Here is a 27,108-nt window from a genome sequence, read left to right on the forward strand (position 1 = left end):
TGCGCCACTGTGCAGCCCGTTTTCTAAATCCGTATTTGTTTTATTTTTGTAAACGAACATGACTGCTGGATTCAAGATTTATTTTTTGAAGAAATGTGACTTGCAGGAAAACACTTAGAGAGCACTTCCACACAGAGTTGTCCTTTCTTAGATCCCAAGTGAACGGTTTTGACCAGTGTCTCACTGCTTCTTACTGCCAGATTAATATTTTTGAACAGTTGTGGAAAGAGCAAGTTAGCAGTTCCTCTCTATTTGCCCTTCATTTCCACATTTGTAGTGGTTGTTATTAATTAAGCCTCTCAAAGTGGCAACTATATTTCACCTGAAGCTGTCATACTGATGTGAGATGATAAAGTGTGAACGCTTTCTCTTGTTTTATAAATAAAATTGAGTGAGTCTTTTTTTTTTTTCCAGGTTGGTGGTTATCAAATTTACATTTGATTTTTAAAGGACATTCTTTTCTTTTAGTGCTTCCCTTAAGTGTTGAGAGTTTAAACTGAAATATTATCCCAAATCAATTTAAGCTTGAAATGTTTTTTTGAAAACCTTTGGGTTTAAAAACAAAGAGAAATGTTACCTTCTACATGCATTCGGTTAAAATAGGTTGAATGGCAACAGATGCTCTGTTTATATGTTGCTGTTTTGCCACAGCAGCTGAAATTGTTGTATTCCAGTTCCAGGCAACAAACACAAAGCCAGTGTAAAGTGTTCTTGGTGGTTTATTCCTTAGCAACATAATCCCTCTGCTGTAAGTGCACAATTGAGGTCAGCCATGCAGAAAAAGTGTTGCACACAGACTTAAGTACAATAACTTTCTTCAGCGACTTTTAGTTAAATCAGGGAACTTTGCTGGAAAAGACATGCCATATGCCCCCTCGGCTGCACGACAATGAAGAATGGTTGCGCGCTGATTCCACTCCCGACTTTCACTATTCATATGCTAATATAAAGCCCCCAGCACACCCCCTAATTACTTATCCTTCATGTCCTGATTCACTTCATTGATCAGCAGACACATTCAAGACCTCAGAAAAAGAACCTTTCTACAAAGGTCCACTTATGTGCTAAACACAAAGAAACAGATTTCAACACACATCCACAGGAATGAGGCGCAGCTCTCCTCCTGAATCAACCAATCAAATCAAACGACACGTTTTTAATCATTTTTCACTTTGCGTTGCGATGACAGGAGATGGTGGATATACAGTATTTATCATAATTAGTTGAACGGGTGTCCATGTAAAAGATGAAAGCATGATTCGGCTTCCGTTTGACTTGAAGTCCACTTGTATTTTGCAGTCTGGTCTGAAAAGTTTGAGAAAAATTTTTTTTTTTTAAAGGGAACCAAAATACAGTTCTGTAAGCTCTTTCATTTTGCACAAATCCTTCTGACATAGTAACATCTTTCTATGATGAAAAAAGAAGACAAGCAATGTATCGGTAGATTATACAAAACGATTTCAATGTAATTTAGTGGGATTTTACACGAGAGTCAAATAAAAAAGTACTTGCCTTTGTAGTGGAGCAGAAAGGAAAAGGAAAGATGCTTTACATTTCAATTTTTAATAGTTCAAAAAATGGTATTCGTATGTATATTTACTCCCTTTATTCTCATACCCTTAAATAAAACCAAATGAAGATAACCATCCTCATAATGCACCTAATTAATGTGCTAGAAAAACTCACGAGGATCAAGTTATGCAGACCAGGGAGGATTTTATGTTGAGGTTTAAAGCACCTGATACTATAAAATAACCCTTGATACTGTTAAATCCATCATTCAAAAAATGAAAGAAATTAGCATGGCTACAAATTAACTAAGAAAGGACTGCACAAACGAGCTGAAAGACTGGCAAAAATGGCATAAATAAAAAAAAAAGAAGCCTAAAGGCTGAGTGGAGGAGCTGCTGAGACCTACAGCACAGCTGGAAAAAATGTGTGAGGCACAAACTCCACAAATCTAACCTTACTGGAGTCTTGTTGAAAGCACAGATGGGTTGAAAAGCTACATTTACTATGTTACATTTACTTGAGTCACTTTTTAACAGTTTTTAAAAAATGTTATTCTTTCTAGTAGAGAAATACTCCAAGAATATAAATAAAGGGAAAGGTTGCTCAGCAAAGTATTGAATTTACACAAATGCACACCGCACTATTAAGATCTTAATTTTTAAGATAAATAAAACACTCTTCCCACTTCACAGTTATGCACTTCTTTGAACTGGTCGATCAATAAAAATTCTTATAAAATGCAATGATCTTGACGCTTGTAACATGACACAAGGTGAAAAAGTTCAAGGAGAATGAAAAAATGTTGTAAAGGCATCAACGATGTAAGTACTTCAAATGGTTCTGCGTTTACAAAAAGTTTAAATCATGAACATGAGCTAGTAACCAGTTTATTAGTCCTTTAATGTAAGGTACGTTGCCCTCCCCCCACGTCCTGCCTGCATGTATGTGTCCGTCGTCCCGTGTGACCGGTATATCGCACACAGCACCGGGGTCGTCTATAAATAACATGACGTTCGCTTACAGAGTGAGCTGGGCGGGGGATGCCTGGGCAGATGGATGAAGTGTCGCGAGCGTGTTTGTGTTGTTCCCGTCTTCTTTGCTTACTTACTGCTGTTGGTGGCCCATTAACTTTTATATGAGACAATTCAATTGTGTGCAGCGCAGTCTCTGACCTTCAGGCGCACAGTCACATTCACAGAGCGCCTCAGGCTACTGTAATAATTTCCGGGAGCGCGCAGCAGTCACCCACTCCTCCAGCTTAAGCAGCATGGTGGCTAACCTCCACTCAGCACATGGCAGGACGGGTTACCCAGCTGCACTGCTGAGTGAGCGTGCATGTTTTGGCAACCTAATGTCAAATTAAAGCTTTATACTGACTTGGGTTGGTAATTTTCCCCCTGAGGCCTGCAGATGGATCACTTGGAGTAACATTTTGGCTCTGATATGTTTTATCAGCTCGTGTGTTGGCTAGAGCTAAGAAACTGACTGTGGGTCTATCGATGTAAAACAACATTTTAATGCCTACGTGGAAAAAATATCCTGAGGTGGAAAGAAGCACTTGGCTCCTTCGTTCACGATGGAAAACCTGATCCCACATTCTGGTGAGTTAGTTTAAATATAAAAGTCTTTTTAAAACACACATACAGTTGAAGGCAAACATAATATCATTTTGCTTTGGGATCAGTGCAAACATACACCCCACATGGTGGGTGGTCTTTGGATGAACTGAAAAAAATTCAAGTTAATTTTGGGCCCACGGTGCGAGACATTTTAGAGGGTTAGTTCTGACAATCCGATGATGGCGGATAAACTGTAAGTTGTTTCTCTGCCACTATTGAGCAGCACATACCCAAGGTTGATTGACAGTGCTAAGACCTTCCACCTGCCTCCAATTGTTTGGTTTTGACCATGAGTTGTGTATTTCTGCAGGTAGCAAATGCAGCACTAGGAGCAGGTTGAGGAGCTTGATACGTTTTTCACAGATAATTTTCCATATGACAATAGTGACAGGTATAGAAAATATGTAAAGAACACATAATTTTATAAACATTACATACTGCAGCTTTAAAGTGTCTGCGGTTTTTCTCGTCTGTCTCTCTGTCGCTGTTTCTCTTTTCAAGCGAAATGCTGCAACACAAAACTCTCCATCCGCACAGCGGTGAACCAATTTTAGAACTACTTCTTCTAACTCTCTCAAAAAATAAATGTAGGATGAGGTCTTTATGAAACAATTTTAATGTAAATTCACTCCATTTTATTACCAACAATAAATCCTCATAAAACAGCTTTGAGATGGATTGAGAGAAACCTATACATGTATGCATTTAAAAATAAAACGCCTTATGCCGAGTTAAAATATTCCTTAGTTTCAGCAGAACATTAAAAATGTATTTGTGACACCGTGATACAATCTTCAACTCTTATTGTTTTTCTCGTCACTGCTTCTTTGTCAAAACTAATGATTTCCTTCCTTTTGTTTATGAGGCCACCACAGGAGGTCCATGCAGTACACTCAGACAAAAGAGAAAAGCTGCAGTACTTCATTGCAGATTGGATTATAGAACCTTACTGTGAATCGTTTTAGTGCAAAACACAAACATTTATCACTATCTCCTAAAACCAGCTGTGCTGAGGAGCCCTGGCTTCCATGCACTTCCATGGAATGGCCAACACCCCCCTCTAACATTCTCCCCAAATGGTACAGTCCATTTAAAAACGTTCTTGTCATCTTTCAATGCTCTGTGTCCTTTCAACAGTCAGCTGCGGGGTGCACATTTCACTGGGGCAGTGCTGGCTCTCTGACACACACACACTCACACGCAAGCGCACACGCTGCTACGGAGCTCTCAGAGACACACACAGGCAGGCATGCTTTCACACTGACACACACACACCATCTCTGCTGAAACGTATACTCCCTCCCGCAAACACACATTCCCCCTGAACCAGATGCGTCTCTTTAACTGCAAAGGACAAACAGCTCAGAGGATATAAGTTTGCGTTTTTTTTTAATGAGCAGAAAAGAGTGAGAGAACTGAGAGAGAAGGATTTTATGCCTTGTCAGGAAATGGTCAACTTGTCGGCATGACACCGTGTTTGGACTCCCCTCTGTCCCCCAGGCAAAAATCCTGAAAATGATGGATGACAACAAGCAGCTGGCCCAGCGCATCGATGGGGCCATTCAGTCGGCCAGCCAGGAGGTGACCAACCTGCGGTCTGAGCTGAGCGCCACCAGCCGCAGACTCGCTGAGCTGGGGGCAACGGACTCCTCCGCCAGCATGCTGGAGACGGTGCAGCACAACCACAACGGTAAGTGAGCCGCTCCGGGCATTCTAGCTCGCCCGAGTCGTGTGCTGAGAGACGGCAAGAATGTGGAGAAGAGCGAGTGCCCTCCAGATCCAGCTTGCAAAGTGTCGCCGCTCATGAGGGGAAAGTGCTTATTTTAGAATCAGAGAGTGGCTGGATTGAGCGAGATCGGGGGAGAGGTTTCTGTGTGACTCGTGTCCGCTCTCGGGTCTCCCAAAATCCATTCTCGTGTTGTATAATTAACCCCTTGAACTTTTGAAGGTGGAGGGAGGTTGGGGATGTGTGGCGCACTTGTGTCGAGGCAGAGTGGGTAAAGTTACAACCTCTTTTTACTCTGTGTGCTACTTCTCCCTTAGCTGGACAGACGATCGGTGTCTTTTGAGAGAAGAAGGAAAGAGGGCTGGATTTCGGGTTGCTGTGGGTTACTGTTACCAAGCCGTTTGAATGGCTGCCCAGTCTGTCCTCTTAATATGTGTGCACGCTGCAGCTGCTTTGTCCCCTTTTTTTTAACTTATATACTCACTCTGACATCTATATGCGTAACAGATGTTGGCAAGAGTTTCTTCATTGATGCGTGATTGTCTTCGTCCCCTCAGTTTGTGGAGAAATGGGTTTTACAGCTCCTTTAAACTTCTACCACACACACACATACGCAGCAACTCCTGCTGTTTCCATAGCAGTCAGCTGGTACAGTGAACCGAGGGATCGGATATGGTCCGTCCGCCTTGGTTCTGCTGTGAAACAACATCTCCCTCTGACACTTCCGAGATCAAGCTCTCTAACAGACCTGCGGTATTTCCTTTCCTACATGTGAAAACAGTTTAACTTTCCGTTTTTGCTGTCAGTGAGTTTCTCAGTCCTCTGATGACCCCTGGTTTGCTTTTTTTTTTTTTTTTTTAAATCAGGAAAAATGTGAACGCTGGTAGTCTTACTCAGCTGATTGGGAGGCAGTTTTGAGTGGTGTCAGCTCTGTTTTCAGTGCCTTTGTCTCTGCTTTGTGTGCTGTTGTATCATCCCTTTAACACTGATGCAAGTCCACATTCCTGCTGTTTCCATAGCAGTGTGTGCGCGTGTGCGCGTGTGTGTGTCAATGCAAGGGATGATAAGAATTCCTCTGGGAGGGTTTGATCACTGATGTCACCATCCATTGTTTCTGCTCGCTGGCTTAACTGAAACGATGCTTGAGATGAGAATATTATGCTGCGATCTATGAGAATATCTATGAAGATTCAAATTTCTAATGCACAGAGATGTTCATTGCTGGTTTCTTGCCTTTGTTTGACCTCTTTGTTCTGAACATCTTCTGTTATCCCTAGTCAATAACTCCTTTATTTGTTCTACTTCACACCCACTTCTTGCAATTTGCTCTCAACCCCCATTCTCTTCCAGCGGCTCCATAAAGCTTTGGGTGTATAGCATAAACAACTGGGGATAGGAGAATAAGGTAATTTATCACAAGTGGCTGTGTTGGAAAAGCAGGTGTGTGGTCAGGGTCGATGGTTCATTGCACAGCCGGTAAAACCGAAAATCCCAAGAGAAGGTGCGTTGGGGGTGAACTCTGTCCCTTCTCCACACGCAGCACTAAACTTTCCAGCAAACCAGCTGACCTTAATTTCATTCTTACTACCTATGGGGTTTGCATTTGCATGTTACATTCATCTCGGTGTTTTGCAAAAAGGGACTTGTTCAGGAATGTGTTTTTGATGGTGTGCAGATAATTTTATTCATGGTAAACCTCCTACTTTCAGTTTGACAACATTTCACATCAGGACATGGTGGAATATGTTTCTATCAGTACCAGGTATTTACAAAAATATGAACCTTTGGTGAATAACAGCTAATGTGCACTTGTTTTTTTTTTTTTTTTTTTACTTTCCTAGGGCACCCTTTTGCAAATTTTCCATGTCACTCTGGTTTGAAACTTGTAACTGGCCATGTTCATTTCCATGACCAAAATTAGGAAAGTGAGCCTTCGCATGGTGATTTATCTAGTGTGAGCAGAAAGTCGGGAGAAATGTTGCGTGAGGGCAGTAGTTTGGACATCGAAATGGACAGTCAAAGATTTTGAAAGTGCTCTTTTACCAGCCCACTGGGTAGCTTACCATGGTGGCAAATGTCTGTTTGGGACTAAAACTGTAATTTGAAGTGTGAAGATAAATGTTATTTCTGTTCTGTTTCTGACCATTATTATTGCTCTGATGATCACAGACATGCTTTGGCACATGCCTCTCAAAAAAAAAAAAAAAAAGATTTTCACATATTAGAAAGGAACTTACTCTGACCTTTATTTTATATAATAAATCCTTGTTTTACATGTGAAGGTTTACCATACCTACTGCATTGGGCAGCTCTCAAAACGACGGTGCTCTTTTTGACTGTCAGTCATTCAAATTGCTTGGGAGAAAATTTGAATTAGTCATTATTAAATTTTTTTCTCAATATATTGATATTTGGGGGGGCATCTGTTCATGAACAACTCTTTTGAGATCCATCTGAACCATTTCATTCATATCCAGGTCTGGGCTTTGATTGGTTCGTGGCATTTGATTGGTTTCTTAACAATTCTGCTACCTGCACAGGATCAGTGGCGCAACTACACATTATTCAGGTGGATGCAAAAACATAGATCATACATGTAAGAGGTTAAGGGGAATTCGGTGCTGGCTCAATGACTTCAATTTCTATTTCTTCAGGCACTGCGGCTGCACAAATTTTAACCCAATCAATATTAATCAGGTTTGCCACCACGCTTCACTGTCAGCGTGAAGCGTTTGAACTGGTCTGCTTTGTTTACCATTTGTAAAAGGTTGCATCGCACATGAACAACTCACCCGGCCCAAACTGTGCCTTTCGTTTGTGTTTATATGAAGCATAACACCCTGTATTATGTGGAAACTCCCTGAAACTTTGAAGCAAGTGGACGCAACATCTCTTGTTTCAGCCTGTTCCAACGGGAAGCATCTATCTTGAAAAAGCGATTTTGTGATCACCCATCTATATGGAGACTATATGGGGTGAAGTTGTTCTCCAGCTGTTGTGTGGCAAAATCTAATGGCTCTTCACAGTGGGAGAGGGACACTGAATCCGTGCCTCCTTCTGTGAGAACCAAGCCATTCTGAATATGAGGTGCATAAATGCACCAGTATTCTTGCTGAGAAACAGAAATCCATGAACTGTCTGAATTTTCCACAGACTCTCTAAAGTCTAAAGTGATATGGCATCTCAGTGACATGACAGTGACATCTTAACTCATTTTTGAGTTGAGATGTTTTTAAAGATCAGAAAAGCTCAGAGTTGACATTGACAATGCTGCAGTAAAAAAGAAAATGATTTTGGATTCGTAATCTTTTAAAGGAGCTCATGTATAAAAAATACAATATGCTCAAGACATTTGTAGTTGTAACACAATGTTCATTTTTTTACATTTTTATTTGTTCCATTTATACTCCGATGAATACATTTTTGTTAGTTTTACACAAACATAATGTCTGGAGTGAGCTCCAGTCTATTAGTCTTTCAGTTCATGGTGAGTCTCACTCTGGACCCCAACTATGTTGTGTCCACCACAAATAAAACACACCGTTTGCAACCTTAAGAAGACAAAATCAATTTACAGTAAAAATGTGAGCTTTGTCTCGATCATTCTTTTATTATTTGTTTCAAAATGCACCAGCCTTGCTTAAACTCTTATTTGCAAACTTCTGGTGCTCAATGTTTGGGAGAATGGTGATGAACTAATAGGAAATCAAAAATCTGAAACATTTTCTCTATCAGTGTCCCCACCATGTGTAAGCCCTTAACGAGTCTCACTGACATCAACATAGGCAAGGTAGTTTTATTTGTGTGACACACTTCTTGAAACGAGGCATTTCATACTGGTTTACACGATTAAAACAACTATGATGGTTTTACATTTCACCCGATCACTAAAGTTTGTCTGCGTTTGTAATGTTCCAGTTCAACACTATGAAGTTTACCAGAAATTGCCTGCAATGTAAACAAGCAGAGGCTATATGAGTGATTGGACACTTTGTTCTGTATATGGATTAATAGCACTGAAAAATAAGTATAAATTAAGTCAGACACTGCACCTATATGGAACAGTGTCACGAAAACATGACATCTATAACCAAGTTATGCAGCGCCTTAGCTTTCTCCCGGTTTATTTGTTGAAAATGGTTTACAGTTGGATGCTCAAACAACGAAGTCTTGATGACTGGCTCGACTGCATCAAACCCTCAGGCTGAAATGTTGTTTTCATTTGTGGTCAAGTTGGAATCCTGTCAGAGTCTCTGTAGGTTCACTCAAGTGTAGACAATTCTCCAAGCACAGTTTAGAGCTTTTTTGATGAATTTCATCTCCCCCTGTCACTTGTCTCCTCTGCCAGGGTGTAGGTTTGGGTTGGCATTACCTTTGTCCGCCTTAGTACTTCTCTCTTTCTTTCTGCTTTTTTTTTCTTTTCTACTGTCTTTTGTTAATGCTTTAGGACAAGAAAAAGACCTGCTGTGTGACTGAAAAACAAAGAGACAAGAAAGTGAAATCTGTAACGGTCATAACAGCCTGTGGTGAATTACCCCAAAACCGTGAAAGTGGCATCAAATCCCATTAATGTTTTTGTCACTGGAAATGGCTCCCTATTTGTCTGCTGCATGGAGATGAGAAACTTAATGACTTGTGTGAGGGGGAAAAAATGATAGTCCTCCTCAGGTTTTATGTCTATGGCCCATTTTATTGTCATTTATTTTACAGAGTCACCCAACAGATGGTTACTCATCAAATCAGTGCCCAAAAGTGCAACAAAAATTGGACTTGCCGCAACTGCCTTTGGCAAGCATAATCTTGGTCATCTTCTTGAATCAAGCGCTGTGACTTTCTGAATTAACCCATATAAGAATTTTACACCCAACTGAGGTTTTATATCAAGGGTAATGATACAAGTCATTAAGATTATTACTGCTGAAATTTGAGTATGTTGCTGCAGGTTGCAATTATTTTTTCTTACAAAGCATATCAGCATTGAGTGATGCAAGCTGGCATTGGAGGATGATAACACCATCATAACTTTGATGTACCACAGTGGCAGTATCATGTTGTGGCAGTATTGGGTAATCAGGGAGACTGGTGCACTAAATAAAAGATGGTATTTGGAGGAAATAACTTTGTGCTGAACTATTGAAGCAGTGTCTCAAACAACATCCAGGAAGTTAAAACTTGGCAACAAGCTTTAACTTGGTTTTTCTTATACCATGAATTAAGGACAACAAAGTCAATGTTTTCGACTGGTCAACAGGAATCCCTTATCTCAGTCCAATAGAAAAGTTGTGGGCAGAGCTAAAAAGGTATTTGTGAGCGAAGTGGCCTACAAACCTCAATCAGCGATGAATTGGCCAACAATTTCAACAAATTGTTTTGATACGCTTTTGAAAGGATACCCAAAAACATTTAAGGGAATCTGTTTTAGTTTCCAAAAAAAAAAAAAGAAAAAAGTTACTTTTTCCCCATATTGATTCTCAAATCTCCGGCATTTAGAAAAAACCCCAAATAATTTTGGTAGATTTGTCAATATTTAACATATTGAATTTGAATGTTCAGCAGTGTTTTTAGATATCTGGTTTCTGGTGTATAATTGATGTTTTGAGTACCACAAGTTTGAGTGGTTTTCAGGCAAATGTAAATTTAGGTTGGCCTTCGTCCTTTTAGTCCTCTCATCCTGTAAAGTAAAGCTAGCACCAGCACACGGCGGCAGATGGCTGTAGCATGTGTCCTCAGTTGTAGGTGACATTGCTTGTATTCAAATGCCATGAAGTGCAAATGCTGAGCTGTGTTTTACAAAACTCTGGGCAGAGGGTATGGAGAGAGAAAGTGTAAAAGAAGTGTCACTTGTTCACTGTTTGCAAGATCCTTGCATCTGTGCACTAAGAATTCAGAAACAGCTAATTAAAATGTTAATTATTTGATAGAACGGTGCAGCTGTGGGTGATGGTAGTTGGTGAAGGTCATTACGTTTTCACTGCATCCATTGCTACATGTAGAGTTTTCTGGGCAATATAGACAAGTAGTTGGTTTATTTATACACCACAGGGTCCAGATTAAACATGAAAGAAAGTTCTATGAAAGAACATAGACATGTTATTTCATAGAAGATGGGTGGAAATCATTTAAAACTGTGTTTCTGCCACTTATACTGGGATCTGATCATGGGAACTGTAGGTAGTTGGATGTATTGTGGGATGTAGTGCAAAGAAAGTGACCCTGTTGGCGAATCTCCACTCTGAGCTGATAGGTTTGTGCTGTAGTCCTGAAATACAACTCGTAGTGTAGAATATGAAGAAACTGTAAGCCTGTCAGACATAAAGCCCCCACAGTGGGTTTGGAATGATGTGATGTGACAACCAGGTGGGTGGTTGTGTTGGGGAAATGCTGTGGGTATCTAAAATTCAATCTCCAGTCATTCATTATGCTATAACGTTGTAGCAACGGTGAGGTGAGAGGTACGCGGCGAGACTTACCTGCATTATACTGCCTTTTTTTATCACATTGTGAAAACTGTAAATCTATGTATAGATTTGAAATTTAATCAATTGATCATCTTACTGAGCAAGTGCTGTATCTAATCAGCAGTTCAGCACTTCAAAGGCGCTGTCTGTCACACTGTTTTGCTGTCTTGCCATTTCTGCTGGCATATTACAAATATCTTGTGACTTGGATCAAAACACAAAAAAATTAAATGAGATTTTGTGGAACTCAAAGCCCCGTCTTGTCTTTGAAGTATGTGTGTCGCCTCTGATGCCCTCCTGTTCTGAATAGTAGCTGTGTGGGAAATAAGGGTGTAGAATCCACAGTGGTTCTGCATGCTTTAATACACCGGACTGCGATTTACATTTCAGTGCTTTACGAGAGCTTCCAATTTGTCAGATAATTAATTAAAAAGACAAAGGCAAGCATCAGATCCAGTGTCAAGCATTCAGCACAACTAGTGAGTGAATATCTAGATGGAAACAATATAGCATAAGTCGACATTATACATTGTAATTATTGGGTCATTTGGAGACCATCTCAATTGTAGCTGATTGTGTAGCACTGTGCCCCATTGATGCAGTGTAGAAGGGTTTGCCATGGCAACCTGATTTTTGATCAGATTTTGTATGTGATGGTGTCGAAAGCGCAGAAGGGGCCAGTTCATGTTTCCCCTCTACTGTCCGCTCCACCACAAGGACTGTAACATAAATTAACGTAAATTTTACCATCTGTGTCAACCAGTCAGGGACTCAGATTTTTGTGATCAAATGAGTCGCAACGACACCAACACTTCCATACTGAGGGTGGCAGTAAATACACAGCAAACCATGGGTCATTAGGAGCAGCAGAAGAAAAACAACCATGATGTAGGTTAAGAAATGCAATATGGGAAGATTATACTGTTTGGTAAAGTTATCCTTCATGTATCTCAGGGAAGTGAAAACTGCTTGGTGAGAAAATGTGTCTTTTTCTTCTGAGTAAACAATGTATAAACAACCATTATCACCTCATCGGAGTGGAACTTTGTTTAAGAGCAAGCAGCTCGTGTTCGCAGATGCAGAGAAGAATGTTCAGGCCATAAGGCGACACTGGAGCTATATTTTCTCACGGCGTCATGTCTTCCAAGTCCAATTAAATAGAAGGCAGATATGCAGTGATTTCACTGGGGTATTAGTCTGACACAGTAGGGCGATTCTGAATTTAATGTTGCAGTTCTGTTTTCCTGATGGAAGCAGTTCAAAAAGTTAATGGAGAAGGTGTGAGGCGTACCCCACGTAGCTGAGTAATATGTGAACATAATTGAAATAATAGCAGTTCAGTGTCAAACGTTCTCGTTTTTAAGGATATACTGTCAACGACCGAGAGATGAATACACCACTGTCAAAGACTGAAATAATAAATGTTTGTTGATGTTGCTTGTTAAAGACATTTTAACGGCGACAAATTTAGTCCTTTTTAAGCCCTTTGTACCAAGTCTGCCATTACTTCTGTGCTTTTGCATCAGAAAATGCAACAGCATTTTCATCACAATAGCAGGAGATTATTTTGGGTCTAGGTAGGTCAGATGAGAATTGCTCAGTCGTTGTCCTTCCCATGAGCATTTTCAGACATACGGGCTGGTCTTGGGTCAGATATCTACTTGCGCACGTCCCACTGCAGCCGTTTAGAAGCTGACAAATAGAGTGGAATCTCGGATCAGTGATTCTTTAAAGCCTCTGCTCATGTGTCAAACTGCCTCCACCTGCTCAGATGGACCTTTCGAGGGAGATGTGCATTCGTTTCCAAGTGTTGGTGAGGTGCCGCTTTGAAATTACTACATTGCTCAGGGAATAGGGCTTAGATTTCTATGCTTCTGTCCCAAAGCAAATGGCATCCAATGTTTACAGACAAGCATAAGTGGGAGTGAAGATGTTCACATGCGAAGCTGGTACTGAAATACTTATCAGGATATTAAAGCACTCCTATTTACCTGCTACTTTGTGCTTAGTATTGAGCTTCTGAGTGCTTCACGTAATTTCCCCCAATATATCTAAATACATCAGGTTTTTATAAGAGCTTATTGTTAAGGTAAACTAAACATTGTGCTGATGCCAGTGTGGAATCCGTCTTAAAGTAAGAATTTGATTTTTTTCAGACTTTTTGAAAGCAAGGTCTCTTTACAGTGTCAGCAGTTCATGTAATTGATATTTTAGCCACCGTCTTGCTTGCATTTAACTCAGTGGTTTTTTTGTAGCTCATGATACAAAATGATACTATGCTATTTTGAGACGTGTACACTGAAGTGTATTTGGCCCATGTGAGCATGGAAAAGTCATGCTGTGTTATAGTCTATAAAGCAGCATTCGCTTGAACTATTTTTGTCTTGCCAGTCATAATATTCTATTTGATCTGCATTAACAGTTTGAGCTTTGATCCTTCTGCTATGGGAATAAATGAGGAAACGTTGCTTGTCTGGGAGAACCAGAGGTCTATAAATTAAAATGCATTTATCTATCAGTGACAATTTCCAGTGTAATGTTTCATAATGGGAGCTAAATACATCAGGAATTTGTATAAGAATGAAACCTTGTATGAGTTGTTTTGTGTAATGGCCCCTTTTGAATATCCATTTCAGTGTAAAAGTTATTGATACTTAGGTGTTGGATATTTCTAATATAGATGGTGTTGAAAATTCTCTAACTTTTTCACATAACTATAAAGTGTAAGGAAAAGGATAAAAGGATTTCAGGACTTACAATTAAAAAAAGCTGAGAACCATATCATGTATGTATGTAGATTTAGCTCCACAGTGTCAGTACTTTAAACATCTATAATTTTTGCAATAACATTTGCAAATCCATTCTAAATCAGGCACAATAGCAATGCCCTCAGTTCAGTTGTTTTTTTCTATGCTTTTTTTTTTTTTTGGTAATAATCATGTCAAAAGTCTATTCAGATACATTCTGTGTCTCTGCTTGTCTTGGCTAGTTTGTCAAGTCATTGTTAATAAGAATGATTGTCCTGCCTCCCGTCATCCATATATGAGCGTGCAGACTGCCCAGCCAGCTGGTGCCTGCTGGGCTGGAGAGGCAGACCAGGGAGCTGCTCATGACACGGTGGTGGCAGGTGGGCCCCGCCATCAGGTATCGCTAGGCTTAGGGGCACAGACGGACTGCGTCAGGGCTGGAGGACAGGGCGGGTGAGGGGTGTGTGTGGTGGAAAAGAGAAGGCGGGATTGCGAACCGTGTTTATGCCAACACTGACAAATTGGATAAAGTTTACAGATGATGGGAGGGACAGTGGCAGTGCCAGACTGAGGCTGACACCAGCAGAGTAATGGAGAGCAGATGTGTGTTTCATCACAGCCCTGGCATCACTCTAAAGAAGAGGAAATTCTGCTGTACAAATATTTAGACAATTTAATTTACGGATGTACTAAAGCCTTTGGAGGACGGCGGGCCGTTCCAGATGTAATTCAAGATATGATGCATGTTGGCTTTTTCACGCCAGACAATTCGTCTCGCTAATTTATCTCATCCGTAGATTTTGTGCTATTAATTCTGACTGACTGAAGTGATGTTTTTTAGTTACAAGCCCTGTTTTACAATCTGTATTCTACCTCAAATGCAGTGCAAGATTTTACATTTTAAAATAAATCAGCGTGTGTAAAGGTTGTTAATTTTTCATTTTTATTATCTTTCCCTTATGTGAGGCTTTTGCAACAAATGTATGTAATGTGGTAATTTATATTAGTTTGTAAAATGCATACACTATAAAACCAGTTTATTTTGTATATAAAAAAAATTAAGCCTCAGAGAGAATAAGTTGTGACATCAAGTAGATAAAAACGAAATCAAATGAAAAGGAAGTAAAAATCAAGTAGTAAATAAAGGATCAAATGAAACAACAATAATGTATTAAATTATTAAATTAAATCTGTTCTGTATATCCTACAAGACCATCACATTCAGACTTGACAAAAATATTTTATTTCACCAAAATTTAAACAATTACAGAATAATTTTTTGTCATAACCTAATACATCTTTCACTAAGGGTTGCTAGGCTATAGTTAACTGTGTTCGTTCACCTATCTCTATGAAGAGGACATACAACAGAACAGTAAAGGCTTTGGTCTCTCCTAACCTCACTTGAAGTCTGACATATGTATAGACCTATTCCACTCATTGATCTGCCCCATTATTTTATTTTATGGTATTGATCTGGACAATGTGTCTGCTCTGAAGCTTCGTGTAGTGCAGTCTAATTGTTTGAGAGCAGACATTATACGGACACTGGTACATATTAGATGTTAGACTTTAAGAGTCCCCTGATGACCCCAAAGAGGGCAACAACTAGTGTTTTAGAAAGCAGCAGCTTTTTCACTCTGGCCAGGTTGGTTTGGAGAGATTTTTTTTCCCACATACACAGGAAATAATTACTTGAAAACAGCTTTGAAATAAAACATTAGTGTGACACAAAAGTGAAACGGATTAAACCCGTTGTAAAGCGTTGTGTGGAATTATACAGTGCTTGCTGCGGGTTTTAGCTTCCAGCCTTGCACAACCTGCCCTATGCTTTTGTAAACAATGCCTGCAGGTTTTCAGTTTTACATATTTACAAGTAGGGGAGACGAGCCAAATAGGCCTATGGTTGAAAAAGACTCTATTGAGATGCATCTTAGCAGAGTAGCTCGCTTACTCAATTTGTTGTACAAATGCATGAGATGTACTTTTTCCTTTTAGCCTATCAGCTTTTTTTTTTTTTTTGCTTGTATGACGTCTAAAAAAATCATGTTTAATTATTGGTTGAGCTCTATGTACAACTCTGTATGTTCTGGTTGAGCTTATTTGGAGTCTAGATGTTAGTTTTGATCGGAGACATCGGGAGTCGGGTAATGCCATTTGCTCTGACGGTTCATCTCTATCGAATGACTTTTAAGTCTGCTCAAGCCGAGAGTTCATTCTGAGTTCAAAACAAAGCTGATGGTGGATTTTTTTTCCAAGTGTCAGTCATCTCTCACCTTTAGTGTCCTAATCCTTCATCCAGACGACGCTTTAAGTTGACAGCTTGTAGCTTATATCCACACTTTCTGCTTCGTCAATGTCATGCTTGTAGCAAGTATTACCATAAAATACTTTATTTAAGGAGACCTAAAAAGGCAATTTTAACTGTCTCTAAAATTGGGTTAATATAAAATGCAGAACCCAAAATGATAGCACAGGATAAGCAAGGAGCACAGATAGTCATCATAGCTATATTAGTATTAAGATACCACTTACTACTTTAGCATACAATTTATTTAAAACATATATCAGGTATTGGAAATGGACTGTTACAATTAATCTAAATGACCATATATATTATATATTATTGATATGCCACTTTAACAAAGGACTGAGGATAAGAGTGATGACTCTACTTGTTAAAGTTGACCTTAGTCATATATTCAACATATATATTGCGAAAACATATATAATGTGAATGTATAAGACTTAGCGTAAACTACCAAATATTGTATCAAAGCAGTCATTTGCAATTCCTATAATCTGCACATATTACAATGGCGGTTGCAATTTGATATATTGTTCTGCCCTGGAAGCCATATTGTATTTTAAGGTCATGGTTGTTGATAAACTAGTTTGCATTTCCAACTTAAGGAGCAATTGATGGTAATCTTTTGTACTGAAGCTATGAAACTGCACTTTTAAAATATTTAAAAGTTTGTATCACAATCATTTTAGCATAGCTTTCACATGAGTCAAAGGGAAATATTTTATCTCTTTAATGTTAAAACTATTGGTAAATACAATATTGTTGTGAACCTAGACTTGTGAAAGTCTCAACACTGAGACTTTTCAGTACATGTTGCACCATCATAATGTTTGGATGCATTAGGTGAAGATGGTATTAAACAAAATGATGAGTTTTTACATCTATTTCCCATTGCATATGATTATTTAAAATCTAATTATGGAGTCTTAACTTGTTTTTTACTTGTAAATGTTATCTTTGTGTGAATATCAAGTCCTTGTTCCTACTATATATAGTATGTTTGGCATCTTGTCTCTGGATCTTTTAGTTTATCCTAGGAACTGTTAACATGCAGTTAGATCCTGAGAAATAAGCCTCTGATATTAGATTTTCAATTTTTCAGATTGCTAAACTAGATCTTTGCTTCCACAGTCCATAATAAGACCCTCAAAACGGACTTCTCTGGGTGCTTCACAATTCTCTGACAGCTTTCCAAGAAGGTTCAACCTTTTCATGTTGCACATTTCAGCTCGTAATGCGATCTGTGTTTCCTCTTTGCACGTCTTACTTACAGAGGCAGATGAAAAGGCAGCTGTTGATGGCCGTCATAATGACTTGTGAGGTGGAATACAGTCCATTACCTCACAGACGGTCGATCTTTGCCAGCAGGGACTCCCATCCCCTGGTGAAAAATCCACATACAATAGGCTTAATCCTCACCTCGAGGTCTGCTCTGATGCCAGAATTGTTCAGAAGTGAACCATTGATTCATTGATTGTGGTCCTCTTGGAGTTCTTCCATCTCAAAGCATTAGCTGCGAATGGTGTCACTGTAAGTTCAGTTTAATGAAAATATGTATATAATTCAGGATATCTATAACATAAAGCTCAAGAATAGAGGTAAAAAAAGGCATTTTTTAAATTTAGCTTTAATGACTGTTCCCTCCATATGTCAATCTTTGCCCTAAAACATAATAATGCACTGTAAATCACACTGTAAATAATTAATTTCCATAGATCAATATCCCAAATAAGAATTTGAGCGTAAGCAAGGCGGCAATGACAGGCGTGCGAGTCAGCTTGCTCTACAGATCTCACAACCCTGGCTTTGTTTTCCCACAAACATGTGCTGCATGTTTTGCTGCTTACATGCATGCTGTGTCTCTCATTTTGCTCTTCTACTGCTTTTACTCTGCAAGCTATGATGTTCACAAAGGATCCAGTAGTGGTGGAAAGGTGCTCTGTTTTCACAGCCATCAAAAAGATGTGTGTAGAAGAAGGTGCAATGATTGTCTACACAACATTACTCAAGCAAATCCGTTGATTTATGCAGTATAACTCTGTACAATAACAATATTGTGGAACTTTTCTTACCATTTGCAAGCAAAGTCAACCACTGTAGACGGTGATGCAAGTCCGGCCAACACTTCTAAAGACACTGACGCAATAGATGGAAGTGCTGCCGAAATTTGTTGGCATTATGTCAGATTATGGGTGGAAAATGCCAGATATGGAAAAGAGCTCAGAGTGGTTTAGACTTGCGAAAAAAAAAAAAAAAGAATATCTGGCAGATGAAAGTCTTACACAAACTTTCCTTATTGTTGTTATTTTAGTAATGCTGCATCATACAGGGCTTATAGCCAATGATATGTCATCATAAAGCGTGGTTGGCTTTTCTAGGAGTGCGTGATAAAAAAATATTATATTGTGAAGGATTAGAATGTTTTGAGGTTCTGCCAAAACGGATAGAAATTGTATTTACTTATCCCACTTTGGACAATGTTTTTTTTTTTTATCTATTGTTATTCAGATGCCTCAGACATGTCAACAGACAGAAGCAGAAAGAAGTGAAACTAAAGCAGTGATGGTTCACCCACCACAAAGGACCAACTGTACATAAATACTGTATATACAACTGTATTTTGACATTGATAACAGCAAAAGTGAGCAAATGTTCTTTAGACCTTCACAATAAGAGACTTAAATATATATATATGCTGTGCTATTCAAACATACTTTGAAAAATATAGTTAAAATGCTTTATACTATCCCAACACTTACTATAAAAAATAAGATGGTGTGTTTGTGCTACAGAATGCTAATTGTCTCTGCGTAATGTAATACAGAATAGATTTGGTGTGCATTTCTGATGAGAGTAATGACTATTACTATAAAATATGTATTACTTTTGTTAATTTTGCTTATTCTACAACAACTGTCTAACAAATGTCTTACATTAACAATGACACAAAATGTCCATGTAGTTCCACTTTGACTGTACACCACTTTTTACTTGGTTGTTGTGGTTATAGTTTACCTTTAAGGTTAGAATCTTTTTTTCTGAATTGGCTAAAACTGTGAACTTCAATTATACTTATTAAATGTCAGCTGTGTTAACACAAGTTAGCAATACTGTGCAAACTGATCAGTGTTTAATTTAAGTGTTCATTGGTCTAAATGCTGTTTTTTTTTTTGTTTTTTTATCTATAAATTAGTCAATCAAAGTCAAATCACAGTGCAGCTCTGGCCAAAGTTTTGTTAGAGCTATAGTTTTGTACCAGCCGGTTTGAAACTCTGAAACGACATAGCAAATATCCAAAGAAAAATCTTTGGATTTGTCTTTTCAGTGAAGTTCATGTGTGAATATTGGTGTACATCTTTTGATCGCATTACTTAATTCCAAAGGAAGCACGTTAAAACAAAAAAAGACCCACAATATAGATAGATCTGTAATTATAGCAAACTAACCAGCTAATCTGAATGATTTTATTATTTGGGCAAGCAATGAATTTCAATAAGGCAAAATGAAATATCTGGGTTAATTTGAGTCAGCCATGATGCTACCCAAATACAGCACGAGATGTAGCATCATTTTAGACATTGACCTACTAAGTACTTGGCATTTTTTTACTGTTTTTCTGTACAAAGTCAAATATCTGCATTTATTTAAAACCACCAAAACCACAACCTCGATATTCTCCATTGAACATTTCAGCTGCAAACGACATTAGCGGAAAATTGACCACAGCTCTTGTGCGCTCACGGCCCTCCCATGTTCCTGCCCACATTCACACAGTGAGGAACACGATGGTAATGGAGACACTCCCATCTTGGCTGGGAACCGAACTGGACATTAACCAGCCAGAGTGATGCTTAACAAAGGGAAAAGGAGCTTGCAATGAACAAAAATCAGAAAATTGTCTGAAGTTACATTTTCAGACAATTTTCAGTTTTTATTTTTTTTAAAAGCTTTTCACCTTTTGGTGAGTGAAGAGAATTTGAGCTTTTCTGTTAAAAAGTAAATATGCAGTATTACTAACAGACAACCCGCGACTATGAGATGAGAAATCTTGAAGACAACCATGCTGTGAAAATACTGCACTCCAAGTGTTTCCCTCTCTTAAAACTGGTGGAACAAACTCAACTTGTCATTATTCCACATTATTTGTATTATTTACGCTTATTTTTTCCGCCTTGTGGTTACTGGAAAATGGTTTGATAACAATATCTATCTCTAACTACATCCTGTGGATTAATAATTTATCCAGTGTAAACAGCTCTGGGGCATAGAAAATGTTTTTGAAATATTAAATCCAGACACAACTACTGGGATAAATTATTTTGAGGCGGTTTGCTTCAGCACATTTTGCCCCTCGCTAAGCTAATTAAATGAATTCACCAACAAACTTTTTCTTTTCTGTCTCGGATTGGACATTGTTTGGATATTGAAAGTAATTTTATTTCCCGTCCAGTGACACTGCTACCATAACCATCACTACACTATCACAGTTCTCACACACAGAACCACAGAAATGTCAGACTCTTAAAATGAAGCGCAAGAAATCATGCAGAAAAGTTTCAACATGTCTTTTACACTGCACCTAAGCAGAGGTATTTAATACCCCTAAAAATGATGGGGCACCATTACGTTATGCTATACTAAAGCACAAAAAATATGCAAATCTATGTTTTGATGATCCTTTCATTTATTCAACTAGAGGGGTCATTAATGAGAGAACTGTATGCAACTACAACAACTTGTCGCCTCTTCCTCAAGCTGGTCACTGGCTCGGTCACTCACTGATGTGAGATGGAATCTCCTTCTGTCACCCTTTGTTACAAATCAGCCAATATGGTTGTGTTGCTCACTCTGTCAAAAATAGCACTGCCAAGCGATTCCATCAACGGTTAAATAGGGTTGAAGTCAGAACTGCAGGCATGCCATTCAATCCTTTCCACTCTCAAATTTTGGCGGTAGTCTCCAATGAACCGCGCTCTATAAGGGTGACAGAGGTTTGTCTCTGAAAATGCAGAGAGCAGACGTGGGATTGTCGGAGATTGCAGAATTTCATCTTTATAACTCCCTGCAGTTGGACTGTCTTCACTCATGATCATCCGTGTTATTCCAGCCACTGGGATCCCACCTCACATCATACTACTTCTACTAAAAGCTGTTGCCATTGGCAGAGCGGATATGACGAGCTGTTTTCATGGGTGCAACACAAATCCAAAATTCTGCCGCTCAACCAAAACGCGGCACCAACGGTTGCGTCAACGTGGAGATTCGATATCGGAGCGTGTCCATGAAAGACGTCAGCGCATGTCGGTGGAAAGTGCGGCTACTCTTCAGGGCGTTGAGGAAGAAGAGCAGTACATTTTCTTTGCTCATTAGGATTCTGCTGCGGCCACTGAAGGAGGCTATAATGAGAAGAACTGATGAGAAGAGAGGCCAGAAATAGATCACAGCCAAACTGGACTCCACCATACCCGATGGTGGGTATGGTGGAGGTGGGGGGAAGAGGGGAAGCAGGCTGGGAATGTTGGGCCCCTGTAAGCCTGATGACGCTAAATCGAGCTGTCTGACTGGATTACACATACAGAGGCGCTCAGAAAAACGATAGCTAGACTGATCAAGCTCCAATGATTAAAGAATTTATAGATGCCGATAATAAATACAATTAGCTGTGATCGGAATAAGGAAGATTATTTTCTTTGCTTTCTCAGGCCTTTCACTTCCCCTCTTTTCTCCATTTTTTTTTCCTTTATAGCCTTGATGTTCTGATTGTGATTTGCAGAGAACCTCAAGACTCATGATTCTTTTATTTTCTGCTCCATTAGTCCGACGCCCTTCATGCTTTCGATCAGTGGCCAAGTGGCTGTCTGTGCCCTCATCTCCAGATTCTTTGCTCTGTTTATCATAGCCTTTAAGTCAACCAATTAACTTTACGTCATAGTTCTATTATATTTCCTTCTATTATATTTTTTGTGATTCATATGATTTAAAGAAAACGTTGCTCCCTGTTTTTGCAACCTCTCAACCTTTCTGCCTTGCTTCTTTTATACCGCTAAGCTGTCATTTTTCTTCTCCCTTTTAGTCTTGTTTGCTCATGTTTCCCAGTCAGTCTGTGGCCAGGAGTTTCAGTCAGACAGTGTTAATATTCTCATATTCTACCTTAGTGTCTCTTACATTTCCAGTGAATCCACAAGTGAAAAAAAAAGGCAAACGGAGAAAAGCAGGAACCCTTTTCCTCACTTGGTAATAAGCCTGGAAAGTTCAGAGTCAAACGTCTCCCGTCTCCATGGAGACTGAGGTACGCTCTCTGGCAGCTGTGATCGGTGGTCGTCTTTGAGGGTTGTGGCTCAAACAAACAAAGCCAAGGTCAACTTTTCCAGGGCTCTGTTTGACCATCTGTAACTTCAAAGACTGTCTTTAAGGGTGCGGTTGGTGCCGTCTAATTTTTCCCCACTCGCGTCTCTTTTATACATCACAGAACCCCCCTGATATGATTTTTAAACCTTCCTCAAATTTAAGACTATTCTTACTATTGAACATCATAATTTGGTAAATTAATGTGGTTTGTTGTTTTTTATTTTTTATGTTTCCTTACTGAGGAGTTCAGATTTCTGGTTGTATATACTGTATTACAAATTTATTTATGCTGCTTTTTCATGTTTTGTGATACTTCACAAAACATGAAGTATCATGTTTTGTGATCAAGCTCCAAGTTCAATGTATTTTAAGGGTTTTTTAAGGTAACAGACAAAAAGTAGTGGTCAATTGAAAAGTGGAAGGAAAGAAAAGTTGACTTTCAAATTTTCTCACAAAAAACCCCTGAAAAACCGTGAAGCATTCAGTCCCCCGAGTCAAGAAGTTGGGAAATTATCTTTCGCAGTACGTCTCTACCAGCTTTGCCTGCCTTAAATTCTGATACTCAAGCTCAGTTCTGATGGGTGGTGATCAACTATGAAGATCAATTTTCAAAATGGGAGACTTGACAGCTATGAGTCCATTTTGATAGAGAAACTATTACTCTTTCCCGCCGTTCTCAATTCAGAGGAAATAAAATATAAAGGTTTCACTCAAGGACAAGCAATGTCTTTAAGTAAAATATGTCAGATGAAAATATCTAGAATAAATAAAAGCGCTCTAATTCCCTTTTGTATTTTCATTTAGGTTCTATCAAATATATAATATCCATAGGAATCTCCACATCATTTCACTGTCAACAAAAGTAGGCCTATCAGATTGAGCACCTGGTTGTAGTTTGTAAGTGATTGACAAGTGACTATTTTAGATTTCTTGTAAGCCCGTCTTAAAATGTAAGGAGCACTGGAGCTGAGTTGTGTTGGTGGGACAGCTCTCAGCGAGCGCTAAAATATTTCCATTATTTTTAAACCCAAAATGTTCCATTTTTGCTGGACTCAGACTGAGACATGCAAACCCAATACGATCTAAACCAGTCTGCTGCAGGCTTGGGTGTTTAGCATCTGCCCATGTCTCATTATGCAGCCTATAGCAGGACTTTTTCTTCCCACTATGAGGTGTAACTAATAGCTGTCTTCTCAATAAATTGTACCACCTGAGGTCTGAATGTCTGCAGCTCACCCAGAGTTACTGTGAACCTCTTGGCTGCTTGTCTGGTTAAGGTTTTCGTTGCCTGACTTGTTGTTGTTATGGTTTGGTATGTTTACAGTTGTGGCAGTTTGAAACTATGGACTTCATTATAACATATCTCTGCTTTAGTCGTCTTTATAACCTTGATTCTAAACTGTCTGGTGTGTTCATTGGTGTTGGACTTAAATGGCTGCATTTATACTGAGATTAAATTACAGACTTAAAGCGCTAGCTGTTAATTACATGACACTGAACCTTATCGTTGTGAAGTGGAAATGTGAGAATAGTTCAAGAGGTAAAAACATTCTCGCAAGGCACCACAGTTTAGGCAGCAGCTGGCTGTTTTTTGTTTTTTTCGTTCTTCAAATACATTAACCCCAATCACCCACTCCACCCATTCTTTCCCTTTGGGCCACCTTTATTTATTGGACAATTTAAATATTAATGCTCCTAATTTTTGACAAGGGAGGAAAGCTACCATTTCTTTTATTTATGGCTTTAAGCTCTGCCGCCACAGTAGCTCCTTCAGCATTACAGGTCATTACTAGTTAGGTAATTACATATAAAGCCACCTGCCAACACTCAGAACAGATGGGTGGTTTTGTCACACCGTTTTGTATTGGCTGCCTTTTATCCACTGTGGGGCTGGCAAAGACTTTAGGTCATATCTGAAATTTTTGTTTCTAAATCGATAAAATAAATCAAAGTGTTCAAAGTAAGTCTTTATAACTGTAATGCAAAATTGCTCACAAAATAGTTGGTCATATTTTAAACTATTAATGCTGCCAATTCTGACCAATTGACCTAAAATAGCCATGGGGTATTTATTACACCTTTTGGGTGAGATGCACAGAGATGCTTCTTTTAACCATCCCCAGTCTCCAATCTCACTTTCTCACTTTTAGCTGGGAGGTCTTAGAGGATTTCTTGTCTGATCAGGTCGTTTCATTACACCTCACAGCATTTACAAGCGAGCATCAGCTGGGGTTTATCTTAATCCACATTCTTTGATGGTCAGCTGCTCAGGTCCTGCTGGAAAAAGCGTTCTCAAATCATGACACCTCCAGCACTGTGCTTCAGATTCAGATACAGGTATTTTGCTGGAAATAGCTGGTTTATGCCAGACATGTAATCAATTGTAATGCTATTACCATTGGCCCCTTGCAAAGCGTTCTGGAGACTGGGTCATTTTAAAATCAAATACAAAAAAGCCCCGAGGGCAGATTGAACACGATAGTTTTATTTGCCCTATTCTATTTTTGCCTTACAACTCCAGGTCGCTGAACCGTGACTAATAGTGGTGCTGCTGCAACAGCAAAGATCACCTCTTAATAAAAAGCTAAATCCATAAGCCAAATGCTATAAATAGAACTTCATGTATTCTATTTCCAGCCTTTCTCTCTCTCTCTGCATCCGTGTTGCCATATAAAATATCTCCATTTATTAGAATGATTACTGGCTTATACCGAGTTCTGGTGGAATTATTTTAAGTTTCTCATTTACAAATTAAATCTGATAAAACCAGTTTCACATACACTATGTGTTCAGGAGAGCTAAAAACAAGAGACTCCACACATCAGCATACACTATGCCCTGTAGTGTCATGTTTGTGTATAAATTTTGTGGCTAGCATTTTGGTATCCATTTCTGTCCCAAATGCTGCAGGGCACATGGAGCTGTTAAGTGTCCGAGGGCAGACGGAGTGCAGATGGTATTGGTGCTGTGAGATGAAGAGGATTTTCTGGGTTTACTGCAATCTGCACTGCAGCTAACAGTGGACAGGCGAGACGAGGAACAAGAAAATTGAAAAGCGGGGAAAGATAGAATGATAGCAGGGGAGGAAATAGACAAACAGCAGTGGAGACGTAAATGGTATCAAGCATGCGTGTACGTAATAAGGACATAAAACATTCTTTTTCTCCTTTTGTGTTGGCTTGGTCATCGTCTTCTATACAGCTTTTATTAAATATTCGATATCTTTAATGGTATACACAAAGTTCACACCTTTCATTGTGCATCCTATTTATATGCTGCGAATGCCGAAGGCAGAACAAAGGGTTAAACCACTTGAACCATCTACTCTCGTAGCCTTTTATATTTCTGCTCATCTTGTAATTACTGCTGATAGAATCTCCAGGAAACTAATTCAACTTCCTAATGTGCAAAGTTAACTTGATGAACTGCGAGCAATAATGCGTCTGCGACCTCCATCAGTCACCATTAAAATGGAGAGCCGGCCGTTGCATCTAAATGTAGCTTTATTAGCAGTGGAGTTTCTTGAGCTGAGCAGACTGTGCTTACCGAGCCAGTCAAGAATTATTTACTGTACTTTTACTGTTAATCACAACATAGAATGGTGTCCTTTCTTCAGTAACAAAACATTTCCTTGACCATTAAAATATTCCTTAATGGCGTCATCATTGGCTCGAACTCAGCAGAATTTTTCATGGCATTACACACCGCACCAAATTAAATTGATTTCCCCAAAAAACGAGACGACTTCCGTTTTTTTTTGTTTTTTTTTCCTGTTTAGTGAGTGTAAATCAGTGCATCCACTGGAACAGAAGATCATTTCACATTTTTTAGAAAAACGTTGCAGAGGAATCAACTTTTATTAACTGACAAACTCTCAGCATGTGGCCTTCATCAGTGCCGGTACAAAACACCAAGCTGTTTTTGTTCAAATACAAAAGCAAGCTACAGAAAAAAATCTAATAAAATAAAAAAAACAATAATGCATTCAGTCATAAAATGCATTCGGTAATGAAGGTGAAAGTCCTTGCTCCCTGGTTGAACAAAGAAGCTGTAATATCAATTGTATCAGGAAAAATAGAGGTTTCTGGTTATTTTATTAATAAAAATGTATTCCTCTCAGACATTAATGAGATCCATCTATTTGAAATTGTATAATTGATCTTATTATGGGTTTATTTTTGTTGATTTTCTCACATTTCTCATATAAAAATAAATTGGCAATTGCACCAATTACTATTATTTGAGTTTTTTTAGTATAGAATACATTTCTTTAGTAGTTATATAATTAATTTTATCTGCATTTACTGTGCACCTTTAAGAATCAAGTAACTATTGATTTGTGGGGTGATTTTACATTCAAATTTAAAACTGTTAGGTGACATTTATATAT

At 38.9% G+C, this 27,108-nt stretch overlaps 1 protein-coding gene across 3 annotated transcripts in view; it reads left to right on the forward strand.

The window, feature by feature from the left end:
- LOC103467993 (kazrin) overlaps nucleotides 1-27,108 on the forward strand; it is a 166,770-nt gene that overhangs the window by 44,999 nt on the left and 94,663 nt on the right. For all 3 annotated transcript variants that reach the window (XM_017305778.1, XM_008414774.2, XM_017305779.1), the window contains exon 3: nucleotides 4,632-4,821. In XM_017305778.1, the coding sequence (XP_017161267.1) occupies nucleotides 4,632-4,821 (190 nt within the window). The remainder of the gene's footprint in view (nucleotides 1-4,631; nucleotides 4,822-27,108) is intronic.

Source organism: Poecilia reticulata, linkage group LG7 (assembly GCF_000633615.1).
Source record: "Poecilia reticulata strain Guanapo linkage group LG7, Guppy_female_1.0+MT, whole genome shotgun sequence".
Lineage (NCBI taxonomy): Eukaryota > Metazoa > Chordata > Actinopteri > Cyprinodontiformes > Poeciliidae > Poecilia > Poecilia reticulata.